Source organism: Lates calcarifer, linkage group LG18 (genome assembly GCF_001640805.2).
Source record: "Lates calcarifer isolate ASB-BC8 linkage group LG18, TLL_Latcal_v3, whole genome shotgun sequence".
In the NCBI taxonomy this organism is placed as follows: domain Eukaryota; kingdom Metazoa; phylum Chordata; class Actinopteri; family Centropomidae; genus Lates; species Lates calcarifer.
The window spans coordinates 5,251,905-5,275,453 of NC_066850.1; the positions used below are offsets into that span (position 1 = coordinate 5,251,905).

Consider the following 23,549-nt stretch of genomic DNA (forward strand, 5'->3'; position numbering starts at 1 on the left):
ATAGCGCCTCTGCTGCATTTTGGGCTCTGTATAATTGAGACGTCTTATTAGAAAACATCAAAAGCCTGTCTCTGTCTGAGCGTAACACCCATTCAGTGAAAACCTCGTCTGGGTTTATTTATCTCTTTTAACTGATCTCGCCCTCTTTCTGTCTGTGTCCAGTTCCCAGGCAGAAGGTGACGTTAAGGAGGAGATTCTCCAGCCCCCGGAGCCTCACCCCGTTCCCCCCATCCTGACCCCGTCTCCCCCCTCGGCCTTCCCCACCGTCACCAACGTACGTCAGGACAACGACCGCTACCACCCCAAACCTCTCATACACGTCCTGGCTACCACACAGCACAATGTGACACAGGTGAGCCGGCCAGTACAGTAGAATTTTTGTGTGTATTTATGTACAGTTTTTGGGCCTGTAAACCCTGTCGAATGTTTCACATTTCACTCCAGGCATTTCACAGAAACCCCTTTGTCAGGAGTCATGTCCAAAGTATTAAGTGGAGACGTCCTGTGGGGAGGTCTTGCTGCTGTTCTGTCTAATCAGGAAATTTTTTATAAGTGAATCATTTCCCCTTAGTACCTTTTCATGATAGTAGAGAGTCGCAGGAAACAAGGGCACTCGATGGGTATGAGCCTGCGGTTCTCATGGGTCTGATTTTACCTGGACAACAGGACACTTGTACAATAATTTGCACAGTACATTCACTTAGTAACAGACGAGCAGATATTTGGTATTATACATTACTGTGGCAAGCTGAGCCCCTGATTCTGCATTTTATCATTCCCAGTAGACTTGAACAGCTAGCTTTTGTCATAGAATGAAATATGCCAACGCTGGCAGTTTTATAATTGGTTTGCCGGCACCATGTGAAACTCTTTTTGCATCAAGGTGCCGTCACATGAGCCTTCTGTTCAACAGAAAAGCCTCTCATTCGTCCCTGGAAAAAAAAAGACGTGATGTGATTATTGTGATCAAATATTGATTGGAAACAAATTGTAAACGGTGTATGAGAGCGATGCTGCAGTTTGTAGACTGGAAGAGTAATATTGTACTCATCAGGGTGATAAAACACACCAGAATAATAACTTAGCTCAGTGTTTAAATCAGTGTTTCTGTTGACTGAGTATGTCCATCTGCACAGCAGCAGTGGATGAGAGATGAGCTATGGACAGAAGTGTAATGTGACTGTAGTTTTAAGCTGTTTTTGATATTTTTAATATAGAAATTACATGTATTTTGGGTGGTTCTAGGTGATTTTTAAAAGGGTATTACATACTTCATTTCTTCACTCCCTTTTCTTTGTAGAATAAAGACGTGGACCAGCAGCAGAACCAGTCAGAACCCAGTTCAAACAAACAGACCAGTCCCTCAGAGCAGAAAGACCAAGATCTACAAAGTCAAAAACAGCAGACCCAGGTCTCGAATCTGGATCTCAATGACAACTACAACAACAAATTGTCTTCAGCGTCAACAAAATCAGAATCGGGCCAAAGTCAGACTCAGACTCCCCCCTCGCCCCTCTCCCCAGTCGTTGAATGTTCTGGGGCTCCTCGGATCGAGAGGAAGCTCAGCATTGAGATTAAAAAGGTGCCGTTGCAGGAAGGACCTCGTAGCTTTGACACTTCCTCCTCGATGGGAGTAGCGGGCGGGCTCGGCGGTGGTTCGACCAACAGCGTGAGTATGCTACAAAGAGGCCACGCCTTCAAAGCCCGCTCTGGCCAATCCCTGCTGACGTCTAGCTCCTCGCTGTCGGAGGACTCGGGCACGGAGGGTGGAGCGGGCGGGGAGAGTCACAAGGACGGAGGCGTCCTGGCCAGACCGAACCACCTCCCCGTGAAGAGCGGGGAGAAGGGGGAGGCGCAGGGAGGGGAGAGAGCAGAGGCGAAGGCCGGCCACGCGGCGTGGGCTCAACCCTGCAACAGCCCCGAAAAACAGCTCCCAAAGACCTCCTCCTCTTCCTCCTCCTCAGACCGTGTCGCCCCATCCTCCTCCTCCTCCTCCCACCTCTCCTCCTCCTCCTCCTCCTCCTCCTCCACTCCTGTTAGGACTGCCCTGAGTTTCACCAACCCCCTGCACTCCGATAACTCGGACGAGGAGGGGGACAGAGAGATGTCCGGAGGAAAGGAGGGCTGTCGCGCTAATGTATCCATGGCGACGGCTGTGGTAACTGCATCCCCTCACCATGGAGACCAGCTGCCAGCCAGGAGGGTGTTGCCAATGTCGATCGCAGGGCAAAGCTCTCCCTCACCCACTGCAACCACAGCAAGTACGTCAATCAGCTGCTGTAATTGAATGAGTGGATCTAATTCCTTCAGCTAACTGGCTGCTTTCCTGACACAATTAACAGAAACCAACAAAGACACAATAAAGTTAGTCAGATAAATGGACATCTGAGCTCCCGTGCTTCATCAGGCTCAGACAGCAGTCCTGATTAATGAACAACAGCTTGCAAAATAAGTTAAATTAACTCAGAAATGCTCCAAACAACACTTAATTCACTTCAGTTCAGCTCATTTGTAAGGAGTGTAGTCGAGTTTCTCTCCTTTAAACGGTGCTGAGAGTTAAGTCTTTATTACCCATGCTCACATATGCTCAGGGAAACCACACGGCAGAGTCATTTTCAGGGTCAGTAAGGAGACCGAGGTCTCAGACAGACCACATGCTAATGACAAGTTTTGACTGTCAACACACACACTCTTTTCTTAGTGCTGGAGAATGTCAGAGGCAGAGGGAGGTAAAAAAAAACAAAAAACAGGAGACATGGAAGAAAGGAATAATAAGAAGAAAAGAACAAACAGAGTGAGATAGTTTCCATTGAGTCTCATATAAAGCATGGCTGTATGACTAATTGGTTGGTTTGCGAGGAATGATGCAAATGTTAACAGGCAAACATCTGTCAAAACAACTCTCCTTTCAGCTTGTGTGTGTTTGTCTAAGTGAGTGGATTTGCAAACAGGAGAAAGAATGAAAGAAACCCTGTTTTCTGTGTGTGTTTTTGTTTCGCGAGTGAGAGCTGTGCGTGCATGTCGGATGGTGACGGATCAACACTGCATGATGATACTGACAAATACACAGTCAGATACACAATTTAGTGCACGTTGGGTTGAACAGAGCAGCGTCGCACTGCTTGCTCTGTGTGTGTGTGTGTGTGTGTGTGTGTGTGTGTGTCATGTCTTTATGGCTGCACGGTCACGACTGCAGTGATGAGATTTTGAGCTTCTGGGGCGTAGGGAGTGATATCCCCCCTCCTCCTCCTCCTCCTCCTCCTACCACCTTTGATTTCAAAATCAAGAGATTCTGAAATCTGATTCTTGCTGTGATTGCAGCTGATATGAAATGAAGTGGACTGAACTGGACTTTTGCCTTGGAACGGTTTTGATCTTGAATGGGCTCTGGATGAAATAACTTGACTGCATTTTTAGATATTTGGATGAAACTATGAGGAGGCATGGTGTGAATCAGTTGGCCGGCAGCACTCTTACTTCAAATAAACACTAGTGGAAGTTCTATAAACAGAGTCTATTGGAATCAGAAGAAAACACCACTCTTTTTAGTTTACAGGCAGTATTTAAATTATGCATAATTTTTGTTCAGACTGGAGTTTATTGATATTTTTCATGAAAAGTAGTTTAAGTTGTATGACAACTTTTAGCCTGGGACAGTAATTCATTAGTAAACTTGAAATATCACAATGACAATGGTTAGTCACGTTCATGGCTTAACGTTACGTTTTTTCAAACAGTTAAATTTGAACAGTTTTTTAAAGAACATTCTGAAGTGTTTTCATTATAGACAAGTGTTCTTGTCTATACTCAACTATGAGCGTCCATGTTTTTCCGACTTCTCAAATCGCCAGTAACTCGGAGGTGACGTCACTCCCAGTTCTGACTTCCGACCTCCGATGTAGATGGGACGCAGCACGATTGTCACAACAAAGTAACCTGTGTCTCTAATATCATCAAATAAACTTCAGATCTGATTGTAGCCATTTAAATGCCCAGCATCATACATCATGCTCTCCTCAAGTCATTCCAGTATTTAAAACCAAATGCAGAAATGTTTGCCTCACAGTCCTGAAGTGGTCTGTTCTTGGTCTGCTTGGCTTTCTGGCTCATTATTTGTTTGGGCTGTGGTAGCGCTTTGTAATCGGTCATGAAAAGCTTTAACGGCTGCTGTTTGATTGGTTTGCAAGAATCTAATGACTGCTTGTTGATGAATTGCACTGAGTGGATTGCTGCTTTGTGGTTGGTCAAGAGAAAGCTGGTGGCTGCTTGTTTTACTGGTCGCACAATCAATTAATCAATATTTATTGCAACTTTGATACAGTTTGGTACATTTTAGATAGCTGCAGTGACATAAATGAGAAAGAAGATTAAAATGTAATTAAATGTATGAGAGAAACAACAATAATAGATGTAAAACATACCAAGTAAAACTAAGATTTTCCTTTTACAAACCAATGTTAAATTATTTCATTTAAACTAAACAAAAGCAGGTTGACTACTTTTACCAAGTCTCCTGTTTCTGTAACAACACTAATCATAAGTGATTTAGTCTTTGTTATTCTGTTAATTCAACCTTTGAAGCTGGAGTCAGTTACTGCATTGTTAAAAGCACCGTACTAGTTCAGGAACATGTTGTCTTTGTTGACTCTTCCCCTCGTTGCTCATGGTGACATTAAGCTGCTGTACAGTTGCCTAATGTTTTCCTGAAAATGTTTGCAAAGCGAGATTAACTAGCATCCAGCTCTGGCCATCATTAAGACTGATGTTACACTGTTTTACGAGCTCTCCTAGGGCAGTCTGAAACCCAGCAGGAAAAACACCCAGCTTCAAATGAGTAGTTCACAGAGCTAAGGACCTCTTCAGACTCAGAATTAATAATGTTTTTTTAAAAATGGCCACAATTTGAAGTAGAAAAATGTACAAAAACTCTGATTTCTAGCTGTATGAGTCAGTAGATTTCAGTTAAAATCATTAAATAAGACACAGTTAAGATCAGTTCGAGCCAAGTCAAATATAGACCATGTGAAGTGCATTTAAATGCAAAAATCGGCTATTAATATACAGGCGTTAGAGTCAGTGTGAAGGACGGACAGTGACTCACAAAATTCTGTCAAAAAATATGGGAAACATAGATCATCACTACCAGGAAATGAGGCTCATATTTTATAATGGCGGCATTATACTCAGAGCCTCTGGGTAAATTTCAGCCCAGATGAATGGGGGAAAATATAATTTAGGGGTCAAGAGAGAAAGAGACAGTTAATCTCATGGTCGATAATAAGGCCATTAATACAACATGTCTTCTCAGATACTGGCCCTGCATTAAAAAGAGCCATATTTATTCTAGCCGGACAGCAGATTAAAGGTAGCTTTCTGTCAAAGAGAAGCACCAGAAAGTTGTTATTGTTAGGTTCCATAAAGAAATCATTGCTGTGTCAAGCCAAGATAATTGAGTTAATATGGTAAACAGTCGGTATTTCCGACTGACATATTTTCTTTATTCCGTTTCACTGGACTATGAGATGATTAGGAGATTAGAGGTTATCAGTTCATCAGATGTAGCCATGGTCTCTGGTCTGAACCAGCTGGGACTCGAAACAAGATAATCTTCTCCTTATTACACGTCCCCCTCCTTCTTACAACATGCTGCAGCAGGAGCTAATCACAATGGTAATGACCTGTGGGTAATTGTCCAAAGCAACATAGAGAAGTAGTATTGCTCTCACAGATGGAGATTAAAATAAATAACGCTCCATTTGAAGAGGATATGATCAGGAGAATGTAAGGAAATGTGATCATGGCTGTCAGGAGCAGACTGTACGTTTATTAGCCAGTAAAAACCCCAGAAGAAAAGGCCACATTTATATCAACAGTGTCTGAAGAGTGTGTGAAGCAAGGCTGCCCACCTCATGTGAATTATTATTTATTATCACATACACAGGCTTCCTTTGACAGTGGTTACATGTCAGATAATAACAGCTCTTAGTGTTGATGCAGTTCATGTTCTGTTACAGAGACCTTGGCTAATACTTTTAATTACTCGTAGTTAGAGGTAATAAATAAAAGTCTCATAACGTGTGAGTGCATGTTTTAAAAGTCACATTCAAAGGGCAGATACAGTATCTCCAAAGCACTGTGTAGATACTTATTATATTAAACTACTTGTATATTCAAGAAGTTATTAATGATAAAAAGAAAAAAAATAGCACATGTAAATAATATTTAACAAATCAAAACAATGTAAAAAGTGCCTTTAAAACTTAAAAACAGCACATAACGAATCAGAATTAAGTTTTTATGTGATTTACCAGTGAGCACAAATAAGAATAAAATAAAATAAATGCATATTTTTTTAAGTTCTAAGACATAAGAAAAAATAAATATATGGACATAACATTTACTACTGATTTCCTACTTTATGAATGACATGTAAAGCAGTTTAGTATTTGTGTACTTCCAGCAACTGAGCTTTTCTTTTCCTCTCTCTCATTTGACTGTCGATCTCTTGTCTCTCTTCTTCTTCTTCTTTGGTCAGTAATTAACTTGCTTCTCATTTGACCTCTGACCTTTTAACCCCAGACTGCTGGGACAGCGATGACTCCCCTCCCCCCCTCCCCGCGAGAACCCCTGAGTCCTTCATACTGGCCACAGGTGCGTTTTGCATTGGTCAAGATTCGCAGGTGCGTTTCCAGTGCTGCAAATTCACTGGCTCACGTCCCGGTCCATGTTATCGCTCATCTCCGGAAAGAAAAAGGTGGACAGATTGATCAATGATTGTGAAAAATATGAGGAGAGTCTTTGTTTTAAAACCAAAAAGGTAAAGATCCAAGTGAGCTGTTGTTGTTTTGTAGAGTTGGAAGGGAAAAACGTGGTACTAAAACCATGAGCAGTGGTTGTTTGATACAGTCAGTAGCCTCTGATACAAGCTGAAACAGGAGGGAGGTGATTTTCTTTTTCCATTTTATCTGCTACTTTCCAGTGTGTGAGCAGGTAAGGGCTCAGTCTCTCTCATCCTCACTTCAAACAGACAGATGGACTCACACATTGCAGGTACCAGTCCTGCAACCTCTCTTTCACAGGATAGTCTCTGTAATAATTTGACCACCTTGTTGCCATCTGCTGCTTTCCTTTATTCTCTATAGTGTTCTGATAGTTTTAGGAGGAGAGGTTTAAAATATTCAGCCACATTAGAGCACCCGATGGAAAGGAGATTGTATTAGATGTTGTGTTTGTGAGAAGCTTTATCAGTTTTCCGACACTAGAGGGCAGCATTAGCTTTGTCAGACCTGCAGTGGAGGCATTTGTATGAAGATCATCTTTGAAATAGGCTCCAGTCAGTCTTAGTTTATTGCTTTTTGGAGTGATTTTGAAAGATCATAGCTCTCACTTGTGTTCAGGGCCTCATTATGTTTCAAAGAAATACGACTTGTTTTAAATATCTACTGTCGAGCATGAAGCTTTGAGGTCCAGGGTGGAGGTTGTTCTCTCCCTGCTGTGTGACTGAAAGATGAAGGAATTGTTGGATTAAAGTGAGTGATGAGGAGAAATGGAAAGGTGAAGCATAGCGAGTTTGAAAGGAAATGTATGACTGTACATGTGGGTGTGTGTCTGTTTCTGCTTAATGTGTGTAAATGTCTTTACCTTTTCTCATTAGTTGTTCTTTGTCCGGCTAATTTCACTCTTTCTCTTGCTCTCTGCCAGACCCTCTGGAGGTGAGAACGTCGGCCTCTGCCGAATGGACCGGTTTGCACAAAGGTACGAACGTACGCATGCATTACTTTCTGTTTGCCTGTACGTTTGTGTGAGTGTTTGTCCTTGTTTGTGTCACGGTTATGCGTTTGTCATAGTTCATCGGCGGAACAGAGGAGGAGACAGACCTTCTGTGTTTTACAAATTATCCCGAGCATGATAAGACTGACAGCATTTGTCAAAAGGGCAGCTGTAAGAGCGAGAGAGAGCGAGAAAGAAAGATACAAGAAGAGAGAGAATGGGGAGAAAAAGATAAAACACGTCTATAGTGCGGTGAAATGAAAAATGTGTGTATATGCTTAACTGTGCCATGAGGACTATGTGATGATGGTTACTGCCAATTTATTGCTTCAGTAGTTTCGGGTTGTGTGTGTGTGTATGTGTGACATAGAGAGAATAATCAAAAGAGACCTGAATTCTGCAATTTTTTTTCTTGCCCTGAATATAACTCAGCAGGAGCATTTGTAGAGAATAAAAAGCCAGTGATTTCATTTAAATTCCTGCTGATAGTTCATAACATTTACAGCCAAGCTATTGTATGTATGTGTGCGTGTAAGTGCAAGTTTCTCAAATTAAAGCCTGAAGCTGAAATGTGTTACATCTGCTAACATCTAACATTTTAATAAAAATAGAGAGATTTCAAGTCAAAGTTAACTGCTGTTAGTAGAAAACTAATTTCCTCTAGCGTCAGTAGTTTCAGTTCACAGTTAAATGTTTGAAAAAGGTACAATTTAACAAATTTAAACAAGTCTTGCATCGCTTAAATGATTACACAACACCTCCTGACCACATACGTCACTATATTCACACAGTATTTCCACCCCATTAACCTGTATGTGTGTGTGTGTGTTTGCCTGTGTGCAGATGTGTCAGACTGCGTTAAGAAGACGTCTCCAGCTGACCCTGCATCTGCTGGCACCACAGCAACAGACAGCAAGGCAGACTTGGGTGGGTAAGTTTGCTGTCCTGCCTCTTTTAGATGTCCTGACATCAGTGGATTTACCTTTTTTTCTTGTGGCTGCACGCTGCCATTGGTCAGGTTGCCACTTGTCATCCCTCTAGAGGAACTGTAGCGTTATTTGCAGTAATAATTTAGTGCAAAAACCTTTGCTGACAAACATTTTTTTGGTGTGTGGCGTTGCTTTTGCTGATTGGAGGCCTAGCTCTGAGCTGCATGTGCAGAAAAGGTTTGATATGTTTTTGAGACCAGGCAAGAGTTTGAAGGCACATTTCTCCTCCTGGGAAGAAATTTCCAAATATTCTTTATCCAGTTCAAACCTGGCTAAGAGCTCCCCTTTCCTTTCAGGGTTCGGTAACCGCTGCATCCAGCCCAAAGGCCCTCGAGAACCCCCCCTGGAGTGGACATGACGGACGATGATCCATCCGCCAAACGGTGCCCTCGCCTGTCAGGAGACGGACTCTGCCGATCTCACCTGGCTGGTCCAAAAAAAAAAAAAAAAAAAACCCAAGTTGATAGATGCTACACAGACAGACAGCACATTGTTACATAGAAGCACCTTCTGTTTAACTCTGTGCCAGCAGCTTGTCAAGACTGAGCTCCTCCTCCTCCTCCTACCCTCCTCCTCCTCAGTCCCTCCCTCAAAGTGCCACTGTGCAAAGCAGAAGAACACTTACTGGTCAAGTGGCTTGTCCATTTTAGAACAAAGCCCACATTTTCCTGTTCAGCTTGCTGATGTTAGAGGTTTTGACTTCTCTAGACGCTGACCTGGGATCAGTCTGGTTATTTCCCTGTTAACAGTTAAAGGATAATTCCTGTTTTTGTCCCTGTTTTGTTTGGTGACTTGAGAGTAGATTAAGAACTGGTCTTGTTTTTTCTCTCTGAGCTGTAGACACATCATGAAGATTTGTCCATTCTTAGGCTAAATGAAGAGGAATGTAGGTGTAAACTTTTACGTGTTAAATAAAAAGTGTTCTTCTTAAAGTTAAAAGGAAGAATACTTTGTTTCATACCAAATGAGAAAAGTAACTTTTGCTTTGTCCTAAATCAGGAATTATCTTTAATCAGAAAAGCTACTGTGGGAAGCTGATTCCTGAGGTTTAACTGAACTCCCAGAAGGTGTCTGCTTCCTCCTACTGAATGAACAACAATCTTCAAAGCGAACCTAGATAATCTGTTACCCATGATGCAACCTTTTCTGTTGGGTATGTACAGGTTGCCAGGGTGCTCTCTCTCTCTCTCTCTCTCTCTCTCTCTCCCTCTCTCCCTCTCTCCCTCCCTCTTTCTGTGTGCTGGTGCTACATTACAAAGGGTCAGCGTAGAAACAAGAAAGACTAGAGCTGACCAACGTTCACCTGTCTCTGACCTCTGTCCCGTAGGATCTGTTACTGTGTCAGCTCTAGTACTTCATATTTCTATGCTGACCTCCCTGTTTGCCAGAGTAATAAGGCTGACAGGGTTTGGTCATCGCAGTTGTGGCTGTTTTTGCCTGATAACTTGATACGACTCGTGTTTGTTTGGTAAATATTGAGCTGGGACCAGAAGCTGGTTAGCTTAGCTTAGCATTGGTTCTGTGGCATTGGACATTGATAATCATGTTGACATCTTCTTGTGGAATGAGAATACAAAGCTCAAAGCAGAGAAGAATGAAAACTAAGGAGTTGAGGAAAAGGTCAAACCGTATGCTGATGATACCCTATTATCAGTTGTAATTGGATTTAAATGATTGATTAAAGGATTTAAGCAAAACCACAGTAACGGATCATTGGAAGTGGTTCCCAGTCTCTTTTGGCTTGTGATCCTTCAAAACCCTTCTCAATTTAAATAGTTTTTAGAGGCCCAAAGAGGTAAAACTATCCAGTATATCACAATAAAAAGAGAAGGTGGAAATCTTACCATCTTAACCTCCAGTGATCCTTTTAGGGAAGAGCTAGCTTGAGAAACTGTGTACCCAGAAAAGCTGACAGCCCTGTTTCTGGCCACGGCAGTGTTAAATAACCTTAAAACACATCAGTGATGGCCAAACTCGTCGTCAGCCCTGTGACTCTGGCTCTCACTGCTGGGACCATGAGCCTGCCTTAGTCTGCCTCTCAGAGAAGACAGCCAATGACAGTCCTCCTTAATTTGGCTTTTCTCTTCAGTTCATTTCTCTCTTCGTGTTTTTGGCTTGTCTTGGTTTTTACTTGGGACTCATATTTTCATTTTCTTCCTGTTTTTTTGTCGGCGAGGCCCTCAGATGAACAACCAACGCAGCTATTTTTTTCCCAGTAGCAGCCAGTTTACTCACGATAAACCTCAGTGTTTGGAAGTATGAATGTCGCACATCAGCTGAAACTCTTAGGGATCTCGACAGATTGATAACGTGTTTGGTTTCTCACCTGACGGCCAAATCAAATCGTACTTCACCTGCTTCTGTATGTGCAAGACAATGATCCAATAAGACTACAGCAGCTAGGGACCCAGGACTACTGTTTTCTCCTGATTTGTATTGTTCTCTGCTAACTCCTCCTTCATTAGCTACCATAACTATACAGTATATGCATTTTTTTATAAAGATAAAGAACTGTACAGTGCAGTTTAGGTATATAATATTTCAGATTTTGTTTTGCTATCTCTTATTAACAGAAGATGTAAGAAAGTCAGTGCATGATGATGATGATGATGATGATGATTATGATTATGATTCCTCCCCCTACACAATGTTTCCCTTCAAACTGTAAATTATTCTGCTGCCCTTTTGTTTTTGCTTCTGGCAAATATTTCAGGGTTGTTTTATCGTTTACTTTTATGTTCGAATTATATGCTTAAAAAGATTTTTGTTTTAATTGGTTGGCAGAGGAAAAGCGTAGACTGCCTGCTGCCCCTCCCCCCTTCAGATAGCTACAATGGGCTCCTAATAAGATTGTAATAATAATATTAATGATGATGATAATAATAATAATAATGGTCGTTTTTTGTAAATGGTATTTTAAAGTTATTTTTGTATACGCGGTTGTTTGTTGCGTCACAAGTCCACTGCTCCCCACCCAAAACCCCCACTTACTTCTCCCCTCTTTTCTCATCTACTCTCTCCGCCTCTCCTGTCTTTTTTACTTTTCACACTTTTCGATTTATCTTTCCCGTCTCCCAGCTTGCTCTTTTTAAACTAAAACATGCAACAGAGATGGATCTCCCGCTCTGGACACAGAGCGTCTCATTATTTTCCCCCCTTCTCTCGTTTCTCACTTCCCCCCTGCTGTTTCCTCTCTTTCATCTCCCTCCACTTCCTCCCTCACTTATGCCTTTCAAATTTTTGAAAGCCTTTCAGATTTTTGAAAGGCACAAGTCATTTTCAACACGACCGTTCACTTTTGTGATGCGTCTCTTAACTTGTCGTTGGTTCAAAGTGACAAAAAAATGCCCTTAAACGGACTAATAGACATGTTGAGAAGAGGCATTCCTATTAAACTTTATTCATCATCTGCTTTGCCCCCTCCAGTTTCTTTTCTGTTTAACCACCCCACAACCCTCACCCCAGTCACCCGCACACTAGCCTCAATTCTCAGAAAAGAGCCCACCTGTGCCTTTAAGAGAGAGCCCGCCCTCCCCTCCCATCGTCCCGTCTCCTCCAATCGTCATTAGCGGCGTGAGCGTTGAGTGATGTGATTCGCTGCTGCTTGCTCATTGCCTCCTGTGGGACTCTCATTCAGCCACGCCCTCGTCCCCCTTACTCATGACACACACACATACACACATAAAAACACACAAACACACACGTACACCCAATATGTTTGTATGTTGCAGAAATCAATCAGTAAAAATGAACGTTAAGTAAAGATGCGCCTCTTTTTTTCTTTATTTGTACGTGATGATGTAACAAGACGTGGTCGAGACGTAAGTGTGAGTGTGAGTGTGTGTGTGTCCATAAAGTATTAATTAATAATATACACCAGTCACATGGTTGATAAATCACTTTGACTTGTCTCTGAAGTGGCAAGAAAAAGTAAAATAATTAAACTGTCTCCCGGCTGACATAACTTTGCATACAATCTGATAATGTCAATCACATGACAGCATCAGTTTGATATATGTGTGTGTGTGTGTGTTAGTGTATGGGTGGGGGGTCACAGCAGGGGATCCTCTCTCACACCTGGAAGATCTGCCGACCCTGGATGCACGTGCACGCTCGCATACTAATGAGACAATTAATTAATCATAGCAGGTGGTACAAACACACATTTGCTCAGTGTCTTACACAGACACCTTGAGGGTTTCACATTTGTATTCACTTTACACACATAGAGAGACGCAGCAGGTGGGCGCACATACTGTAATTATTTGCTGGTGATCACATGAAGTCAGTGCTCATTTCAGATTAATTATACTAACAGGCTCAATGCAGTATTTTCATGCGTAACTCAGGCAGCAGAGGTGGATTTGACAACAGAGTATTGATCCACAAACATGTCATGACATGTATATAAACATCTGTTGTTGGGTAATAAATCTGCTCTGACAGAAGGAGCTGTCACTTGAGCCAAGGTTTTTGGGGGCTGTAGGCAGAGGCACCACCATTTAAAGAAATAAAGTAAAAACAAATACCAACTTTCAATTCGTGGCACTGTTTCACTGTGGTGTAATATAAAAACACGTATAATTCAGTAAGTTAACCTTGAGATTGCAGATTTATGTTCACATCAAAAACAACTAATGCACAAGATACATGATTTATACACCTTTCCCATTATTTTTTAGCACACAATATATACACCAATCAGCCACAACAGTAAAACTGACAGATGAAGTGAATAACCTTTGGGTTTCATCCGGATGTTACTTGAACCTACCACCCACCTAAACATTGTTGCTGCATCAGATTGTTATCAGGGGAGTATGGAGGCCAGGTCAACACCTCGGGCTCTTTGTTGTGTTCCTCAAGGTATTTCTGAGCAGTTTTTGTGGTGTGATGGGAGCTTTGTCCTGCTGGGGGAGGCCCCTGCCATTGGGGAGTGCCGTTGCCACAGAGGAGTGTCCTTGGTCTGCAACAATGTTTAGGTGAGTGGTACATGTCAAAGTAACATCCAAGCAAATACCAAGACCCAGCAGAACATATTATTTTAACAAGATGATTAATGTTATTCACCTGTCAGTGGTTTTAATGTTATGGCTGATCTGTGTGTGTATACAGCACTACAAGTAGAAATTAGCTCTGAATGTTTAAAAAAAAAAAAACACATTTAAAACATTTACAGATCTGAAACTTTTATGTTCATGTCAAAAGGTATCAAAACAAGTATGAAATACGTGACTTACACTCAATCTGTGCAAAAACTAACCAATAAGACAGTCATATATACATAAAACATGCTCTGCATACATAATACACAAGATATACACCCAGTCAGCCTCACACAACTGCAGTGTTGTCTTCCTTTTACTTTTTCATGTACATTTTATAACTTACTCCCCCTTTATTTTACTCACACCTGATAATCTATGCAGTGTTTTCCTCTCAGTAGCACAGTATGAATACATAGTCTGTCCCACACACACACACACACACACCACACACACACACACTTCCTCCTTGTAGTATAAATTAAGCCAGGTTGCTATCTTAACTGGGTCACCTCAGTTTTCCCATGGAGCATTTTAACATGTTATGTAATAGCTTATAAATATAGCCAATCAGTGTTGAGTGAATGTGAGCAGTCGTGCTGCCATCTGAAGAAAATGAGAACTCTGTCAGCTCCGTTTCTAACGCCTGGGATGGAAAATCTATTTGACTGCATTCATTTTAGGTAAATTTATTTCATACAGTAGATGCTGGAGGAGTTTGACTTACACTCTTACACACACTAACTTCATAGTTTTCTCCTAAGCTGCCACAGCACACACAGACATCAGATTTTCACGTCTGCCTTGCATCATACAATAATCTTGCCACTATGTTTACAGCCAGTTGTGACTATACAACCCTCCTCATGCAGCCGCTAATCATGTTTAGTATTCATGGTCAGCTGTCACATGCTGACAGGCCTCGCGCCGAGAGGTCCGCCAATCAGTCTGAGCGGAGAAAAAAAAAGTTTTCATCTCAATAAATCAAAGTGTAAACAGCGCCGGAGGATTCATGACTCTGTATAATGATGTGTTCAGTGTGTGAGAATGATAAGCTCATCCAGTTGTGAAGATTAGATGAAAGAGGACAAGTTTATCTCTTTGATAGGGACATTTCCATTTCAACAAACACACCCCAACACCAAACTTCTCCACCATGTTCCGTCAGGCTGTACAGTGCTGGCGTAAAGTGTAAATCCAAACACAGAAACCTAAAATATCTTTTGGTTTTAGATTGTTGGTTTGACAAAACAAGCAGCAGACAATTTATAAACTAAAATTGATGGATTAATCAAAACAGATTAAGATTTAACATAATAAACATATGATCAGATTACAAAATAAGATGCACTGTTATAGATTAGTGTACAAAGCAATTAATTAGCTCCATATGCACCACTTTTACTCAACAATGTGAATACAAGACTTTTGCCATTTAAAAATGACAATTTATTTATTTTTTTTTACTCATGGGAATAATGGAAGGCATATTTCTTTTCTTTAACAAGGAACAATCAATCTTTTATTAAAGAAAATTACAAATTATCGTTGGTTGCAACCTTGCAGAAAAAAAGGAAAGAAATTTGATAAAACACAATTTAACAGCAAATGAGCATGATAGGAACTAAATGAAATGACTGTATAGGTTTTTCAGACATTGCTGGTTAATTATTTTTTAGAACTCCATGAAGGGCTGGAAGATTGATATTGTACTTCAGTGGTGAAAATTTGTGATAAATAAAACAATTTAGCCTCAGATAGTAGGCTACATACACAGCCGCTAAACCCCGCCCCTAGTTTTTCCCTCTCTACCTGTCGATCAAGCCTTAATCCCGCCCCCTCCCGGTCCGCCTGTCAGTCAAACGTCTGCCCCGCCCCTTCACTGCCTGCTTGCACGTCGCGCAAAAAAACAGCAGCGACGGCCGTTGGGGGAAGAGAGTAAATAGAGAGAGAAGCCTCAAGATGGCTGACTCGCTGGGCTCCGTTCACCTCACCGGAGCTGCGGCTACTGCGGTAGCCCCCGCGGTCACCTCCGCCAAAAGCCCGCTCGCCAAGCCGACCGAGGCGAAGGGAGCCCCTGACAACCGCTCTCAGTCTTCCCGGGATTTCAACCCGCCGCCGCCCAAGAAGGTCCGAGTCGAGGAGAGGAGCGTTAAACCCAAGAAACTCAGCAGGGAAGGAGGAGTGGGAGGCGACGGTAGCGGCAAAGAGAAACTCCAACAGCCCACGAAGCAGCAGAGCTATGGCAGTGGCACGGGTTTGTGGAGCTTCAGTCCGGTTAAGGCGAGCGGCAACAACCCTCCGGTGCCTGCTACCGGTGGATCCCAACCACCGACAAACACACACAAAGTCTTCAAACAGAGCGATTTCTTCCTCCACAAAGCGCCTTCCTCCTCCAAACCCAAGAAACCCAGTAAAGATAAACAGCGGGAGAAAGAGAGGGAGAAGGGAAAAGGAGGCGGAGAAGAGAAAAAGAAACATAAACTGATGTTGACCTCCGGACCCGGGAGTAACGCTAGTAACAACAACAGCGATATCAGCAGATTTAATTACATTTCTGCAGTGAAGAGAGAAAATGGGGAGGTCATGTTGCCACCCAAAGGTAGGCCATCATAGTATATTTTCTTTGGTTAAAATTCACTTTAACGAGGGAGGGAATTCGTAAAAGTTTGAGTTGTGTTTATTATAAGCAGGCAAGAGTTGTGTCCTTTTATAGTTACTTGGCTCGTCGTAGATTCAGCCACTTGGGATATGAACATGTGGCCCGGAGTGTGCAGTTGACTGCCTTCTAATTTGTCTCGGACAGTCCTGTTTTCGGACTAGCTACTGTTCAAAAGGCGCCCTCAAACGACGTGTAAGACATGGTAGAACACTCGAGAGTTACTCTAATCCGTGTTTGTTCCCCCGGGGAAATGTTTACATCGAGTTGAGTGGCTATAAAACCCAGTTTAGTCGATGTTTCTACGGGCTATGGCTGCCAGCTTTCGTCGCTTGTTCACCCGCTCGTGAACCCTCGAGCTCCACAACGGCGTTCCAGGGCAGCAGCAGCAGTAGTCGCGCGACCTGGTTGTTACATTGTAACCAGCTGCTCTCGTGCTGCTGCGGAATTCTTACGTAGTTATGTCGTATTGACTAAATAGAACGTGTTTTATTCACATACATTTAACAGTAGCGTATTGTAATCTATTAAAACTAAGGTGTTAAAACGACTAAACAAGCTATAATCTCTGTCACGTCAGCGTAACGATCGAGGTAAATTGTTATTTTATTTTAAATTGTCAATTCTGTTACGTAAACGCGCATTGAGTTATCGTATTTTCTTTGGAGCGTTATATGTATGAAAACTACACGCTGCTGTCATAACAATATGACAGCCGCCCGCCATTATAGTGCAAGTGTTGTTTTGGTAGAGCACCACGCCCCCCTCTGTAACCTCAGGCTGTATAGAAACAGACACAGCTCCGTGGCTTGTTGATACTCCATGTTTTACAGTTTTATCCATTCCACCACTGCTTCTCCGATTTGTTTCACAACTGAAGCCTTTATTATCACACTGAAGTAACTAGACTCTTAACTCAGTGCATCCACATTTAGGTTTGTTTTGAGTATGACCACTGGTGTTGATACATGTCTGTTATGTGGGTGAGAGGGGGAAAAATGACACCAGACATTAACTCATGTGGAACAGTCCGTTAAATAAATTATGACGTAATACGTCATTATACTATAAGGCATCCTTTAAGAACGGAAATGGCAACATTTAATCATTTTAAAGTATTAAACAATAACTATTAAATAATTAACAAACATTTTACAGTATTCCAGTAGCTATATTAGAATATTACTTAATTGTGTTATTGAAAAGGTGTTATACCTAAACATATGTAAGGTTAAACAGTATAGCTACGTATAAATTATATATAATCCTTACATAAACCGTTGTTTATGCATTGTATAAAAGGAGTACTCTATATGACCAACATATATGTGGCTCAGTATTATTGTTTTTACCATCATTGACATAACAGGTAATAATACAATAATTATCAGGCCATTAATAAATTAATTGTATTAGTTTCCGAGGAGTAATTATTATATTAATGTGACTGATTGTCACAACGCTAAAGCAACAAATGTTTGTTTTATGACCGTCTCATTAGTGGACGTTTCTGTTTTTGTGTGTGTTATTTCATTGTCACACCAAAGCAGTGTCTCATTGCGCATTTGTGTTTGGCAGTGTGTGTGTGTGTGTTAGTGTGTAAATGTTTAGACCGTAGCAGGAGCATCGAGTGGACACATGTGAGAGAGTGTGAGTGCATGATGTCACCCGTTTCCAGTTGGGTAGTTTAAGAGGTCATGACATGCTCTGAACAGCCTCCGCAGTCAGCGAGAACACCAGAAACGAGACGTGTGCTGTTGGCCTGTAGCCCCTAACACACTATCAGAAACCCTGTCTTGTAAACAGGCTGTGCTGGATCAGTTTTATTTTACTGATGCAACAAGGTGGCAGGCAGTGCTTCACAGGGATTTTAGAACAGCGTAAGACCTTTAACAGGCTTTAAAAATTGGGAATGTTAAATAAACTCTGCCTCATAGCTCATCAATGAATGCAGTTTAATGGAGCAGTCATTAAAAATGAATTGCTGGTATAGCAGGTATGGTTTATTTGCGCATTATGTTGATTTAACAATTGTTAATTGCAGGCTTATTAAGAATAAATATTCACCGCTTCACTTAACACAGCGAATCCAGTCGCTATCTTGTACAGTCGTCATTTAAAAGGTTTGTTGTCGCTGAATTGGAAAACATTTTCATTTAGTAACATAAATAATAGCTCTCCTTCAGCAGTCCCACTGAGGTGCTCTTGAGCAAAACGCTGAATGCCTAATTGCTGTGGTGAGCTGCTCAACGGTCAGCCACAGCAGGAGATCGTAATCACACTGAGTGGCTTCAAATGTGAAGACGTGGAGGTATATGAATGTGGAGTGGAGTGTTAATGCACATTAATCCAGAGCAAAAATGTTTTTCCAAGGATTGAAAAGCTCAGGTGTTGAGTGGCAGGCAGGCCCAGCGGTTAGACAGACTGCTTTGAGGACATGAGATTGAGGCTGGCGCTGGAGGAAAGTGCCCTTGAGCTAGTGGAGAGTGAGTCCTGCCAGCTTCAGGAGCGGCGCTGAGAAGCCGAACTGTGTGCTTTGCTGACCTTCCTGGAGGGAAAGAATTTTCCTGCAGGGATCCAAAGAGTATCACATCATTGGAGTAATATTAGCGGGGGGGTTTCTGAGTCTGACGGAGCACAGGTGGACCAGGACAAGGAAAACTTAAAGAAGAAGTTACTGCAAATATTTATTGGCACGTTTGACTCGTGTTCATGATGATGTTGTTTTATTCAAAGGTCACAAGTTTAATCCTCATTGAGGCTGTTTGACCTGTCGTTGACACCCGCTGTATTTACATGCAGTCTGATGAAATGCAGTACTCCCAATAATATAAGCGGCGAACACTTTAAATGGATTATCTTACTCATATTTAAGATGAATTCAGAGACATCGCAGCTCCATTAATGAAGCTGGAATACATGCCAATGTTTTAATCACCATTCCTAGTGTAAACAACTAAAACACAGATTAATGCTGATGCAAAATTCACGTTGTAGCTTTCTTATTATTCAGTGTTCCTGTTTCTTGTTGTTCCTGTTCAGGATATAATTCTGACTATTAAAAAAAGTCACGTAAACCCTGGTTATTGGTGAAGTCAGGCTACTGTGAATCATGTCTGAATTGCAGTAATTAGGTTATTTGTGTGCATGTAAATGTGCTACGCTGACAGAGTCCCTCACTGTGTCTGCATCTTCTTGTCTGTGGTCGAGTGCAGCGATGGGGAAAGAGGAGAGAAATTGAAGCTTAGTCGCAATCAGCACCCAATTAACTAACTGTCGGCTGGGTCATTTGTTCAGTCCCCAAAAATTACTGGACACTTAACTCTGCATGTACAATCGCAGTTCAGCGGAATTACACGGACTTCATGAACCTTTTTGCTAAATAGTTTTTGATGTCAGCTTGAATGGTGAAGCATGGATTTTTCACACAAGCGGGGTCAAACTTACCATCTTGCATTTGCATTATTTTGCTGGGAGGCAGGCGTCTGCCTGTAGTCCTGCAGCGAGTCCAGCAGCACTGATCCAAACAGATCTGAAAATATCTTGTGCTCTTCATTCTTCCTGCGCCTGAGCTGCTGTCGACAGACTCATAATTGAAGTGATATATGTCTTTCCACAGTGTCTTTCGAATTTAACTCTGTGCACCCACGTCGTAGGCCTGTTTTCTTTCGTCCCAGTTTGCCACAACATCACAGCGTGAGTCGATTTACTGCTGAAGTGATGCGCTTGTTAGTGTCCAGCATTTTGTTCACATGGGAGTGCTCCACGAGCTCTGATGTTCGCAGCAGTGAGCTCACCATGTCTATATCTTTAAAGTTTTCAGATTCTGCCACAGAAACAGCATTTGCATGATTCAGTTTAATTATCCACATAAGACAATCTGATGGAAAATGTCCAGAAAGAAACCGTCTGTATTAAAATCAGGTGCGCAGAGCATGGAAATAGACGTTATGTAAATAATATGAAAGGGCATTAAGACTTTCACATGGAAGCCTTTGCAGGGCCAGAGTAAAGGGAAGTGAGATTAATACAGTTCTTTCATCCGTTTTCTGAACTGTTTATCCTGTTTCGGGTCACAGGGGGCTGGAGCCGATCCCAGCATGCATTTTGGCGAGAGGCAGGGAACACCCCGGACAGGTCACCAGTCTTATCACATTGCTAACACACATTTAAACTTGGCTGTGCTACAGTGTTAAACACGATGCTGCCTCAGGTTACAATAAATCAATACACGTGCCAAATAGAGTTAATTTCAAGGACAGATGTTTTCAGTTTCCAGTTCACATTAAAAAGCAAATATTCAAATGCAGATAGTTCATTGATTTTCTTCTTCTTTTTCTTCTTCTTTCGTTTTTTTAATTCTGAAAAGTTGTGAGTGCTGGTGTAGTTGAAGTTTACAAACTGCCTGCCGCCGGCCCTCTAGCTTTCAAAGTGTCTTCTCCCCTGTGATCATCCAAACAGTGAAAACCTCCTGCTGTGTTCCTCCCTTGAAAATCGTCTGCTGCAAGAAAGTCAGAAAACAAAATGAGAAAAAGGAGAAAAGAAAAGTTTCAGTTTCCTGAATCACGTTCATTTCTGATTCATTTACATCTTTAGTTTTATGTTGTGACAAAACTGTCGTTGCTTTACATTTTAGTTATGGGCCAGTTTGAACTTGTGACCCCCCCCCCCCTCTGAACCATGGGGTGCTCCTCTTAACCACTTCACCGTGGTTCCCATAAAGTTCAAAAGAACGCTTCTCTTTATTTTAAGGGGAAGACCCTTCAGTCAAGCTGTGATAAATCAGCTTGTTCTCCAGTCTATTTAAGGCCAGGTCAAACACCTGGGCTAATTTATCTCCCATCGCCTCTAAATTTTAAGTTTATGAATGTTGCTGCTCTGGCACGGCCTGACATGTTTTTAGAAATCTGGCAGTAGATCTGAGTGAGCCCCTCTTTTGTAGGCAGTTTCCTGTGGAGCTAAATTGATGTTTTGAAACTGGCTGTTTTATTTTTTTTCCCACCAGGCAGCTTACAGTGTCTGGTAATTTTACAGCATTTATTTTGCGTCGTTCTTAAAATGGTTTGTTAACATTCCTGGCATTCCTCCTCTTAACCACGGGGTACGATGGGGGATGACTACCTGCGTGTTAAGTGGCAAAGAAAAACGATCAGCTGAAATTCAAAATGCAGAAGTATTTATTTAAATATTATTAAAAGGAGTGTATCGATGTAACTCTAATTCTCTTACTGCTCCTTTAAGCCTTTTTACTTTCAAAGCATTTTCTCCTTTGATCCTGCAAACAGTGAGTCCAACCCCACTGCGTTCACTTTCCCACTCCCCACATCCACAGGAGAGTGAGCAGTCTGAAAACACGGCTTCCTTTTAAAGGTGGATCTGACCGAGTTCAAAGAAAAAAAATTCTTTGGAAAGAAAAAGAAAAGAAACGGCAAAGGGACTAATGTGGAAAAAAAAGGTGGTTTTTTTTTTTAAACATTTCTTTATAGGAAAATGAAAGAAAATAAAGAATCAAGTTATTATTAATCAAGTTATTTTTGGAAAGATGAGGTTTCTCTTAGCTCAGCTGGGATGTGAGATGTTGACTTACAGAAAAAGTGTGTGTTTGTTTCATGTGCACACACTTAAGATGCGCCTTTTCTCTCAGAAAGCCCTCCCAGCGACTGAAGAGGCGCTCGCGATGGTATGATATTTACATTTTAAACTGATGCTCTCATCCACGGCGACTTGCAGCGAGTGTTGCATTAGAGAGCACTTTAAATTCCTCGATCTGTAATATTCCCTCAACACTCAAATGACTCTGTCAGACGGAGAAATGCTGGAAGAGGAAATGAAAATGAGTGGAAAAGCAAGGGAGGATTTTTAGGAGTCTTTAAAGACCTGGGGCATATTGAATAGAGGTAGTAGCTAGTGAGTTTTTGGGGGGTGAGGGTGGAGGTGTGAGGTGTATCTTGATGAGATGTAGCTTTAAGGTTGTGAGTGAAGTTGCAGAGTGACTGGCACAGTCTTAAAGGGAACTGGAAGGTCATTACACTGCTGAGGAAACATGGGAGATAAGACCAGAGGCTGTGGAGGAGAGATGAGTTTGTTGCAGCAGGGAGGGAAAAGCCAAACATTTTGTAGAAGGAAGACCAACACGATTAAGGAAAAGTTAAGGTGGACGGCCAAGGTGAAGCAGTTGGCGAGAGTTCGGTTAAGAGGTTAGAGAAGTAAATCGAAGTGTGTGTGTGAGAGAGTAAATCCGAGTGCTCATGCTAATGTGTTTCTACCACTGAGACCTGAAACCTTCCTCTCTTCTTCCACAGAGCAACTCCAACAAGGACAAGGCGAAGGAGAGAGACCGTGAAGAGAGGGAGAAGAAGAAGGTCAAAGACAGAGAGAGAGAAAAAGAGAAGAAGAAGCACAAAGTGATGAATGAGATTAAGAGGGAGAACGGAGAAGTCAAGCAGCCAATTAAAGGTTGGTGGAAGAACACATACGAGCATACTAAGTGACTTCTGTAGGGATGTTTTTCTTGCATTGTTGGTTAAACTGTTGATTTTTCAAAGTCAGAAAATGCCCACTATAATTTCCCTGAGCCTACAGTGATGTCTTCAGATAGCTTATTTGTCCAGGTAACAGTCCAAAACCAAAAACTATTCCATTTACCACTGTATAAAAATGCAAATTCTCACATGTAAGAAGCCGGAAACCACAAATATTTGACATTTTTGCTTAACAAAAGGCATCAAAATTGTGCTTGAATGTTCACTTCTGAATCTTAGAAACAGCAGCTTTACAATAATGCTCAACTCAAGGTCCACATTTATTTTCTGTTCATCGACTTGTCTGTTATTGTTTAAGTGCTAGATTTATGTTAGTTTATTTAGAATTAGATAATTATTGAGGTGATGATTTGGAAACATTAAACAGCATACAGTAAAAAACTAATTTTGCATAAAGACTACAGTGTTGATGATGTTTGACTGCAGCGGATTGTGTTTTATTGGTTTTTGATGCCCTGGTTTGACAGCAGGAGGAGGTTGACATGTTGACTTGTTATTGTTTGGGCAGTCTGTTGCTTTGACAGTGAGGAGGAAATCAAATGTG

The 23,549-nt window shown here is 41.7% G+C and overlaps 2 protein-coding genes across 4 annotated transcripts in view; both read left to right on the forward strand.

Moving 5' to 3' along the window:
* Window positions 1–12,522, forward strand: part of ptpn12 (protein tyrosine phosphatase non-receptor type 12) — a 42,739-nt gene extending 30,217 nt beyond the window's left edge. The window contains exons 13-18 of one of the 3 annotated variants that reach the window (XM_018686966.2): window positions 163–352; window positions 1,301–2,261; window positions 6,580–6,651; window positions 7,702–7,755; window positions 8,614–8,697; window positions 9,056–12,522. In XM_018686966.2, the coding sequence (XP_018542482.1) occupies window positions 163–352; window positions 1,301–2,261; window positions 6,580–6,651; window positions 7,702–7,755; window positions 8,614–8,697; window positions 9,056–9,117 (1,423 nt within the window). In that variant the 3' untranslated portion in view covers window positions 9,118–12,522. Of the gene's footprint in view, window positions 1–162; window positions 353–1,300; window positions 2,262–6,579; window positions 6,652–7,701; window positions 7,756–8,613; window positions 8,702–9,055 lie in introns of all 3 variants that reach the window. The other 2 variants (XM_018686967.2, XM_018686968.2) reach the window with 2 other exon arrangements.
* Window positions 12,523–15,330: 2,808 nt separating this feature from the next.
* The window catches only part of LOC108890146 (lysine-specific demethylase RSBN1L), a 31,025-nt gene continuing 22,806 nt past the window's right edge, over window positions 15,331–23,549 (forward strand). The window contains exons 1-2 of the mRNA XM_051077874.1: window positions 15,331–16,406; window positions 22,737–22,919. Coding sequence (XP_050933831.1) covers window positions 15,767–16,406; window positions 22,737–22,919 — 823 coding nt within the window. The 5' untranslated portion in view covers window positions 15,331–15,766. The remainder of the gene's footprint in view (window positions 16,407–22,736; window positions 22,920–23,549) is intronic.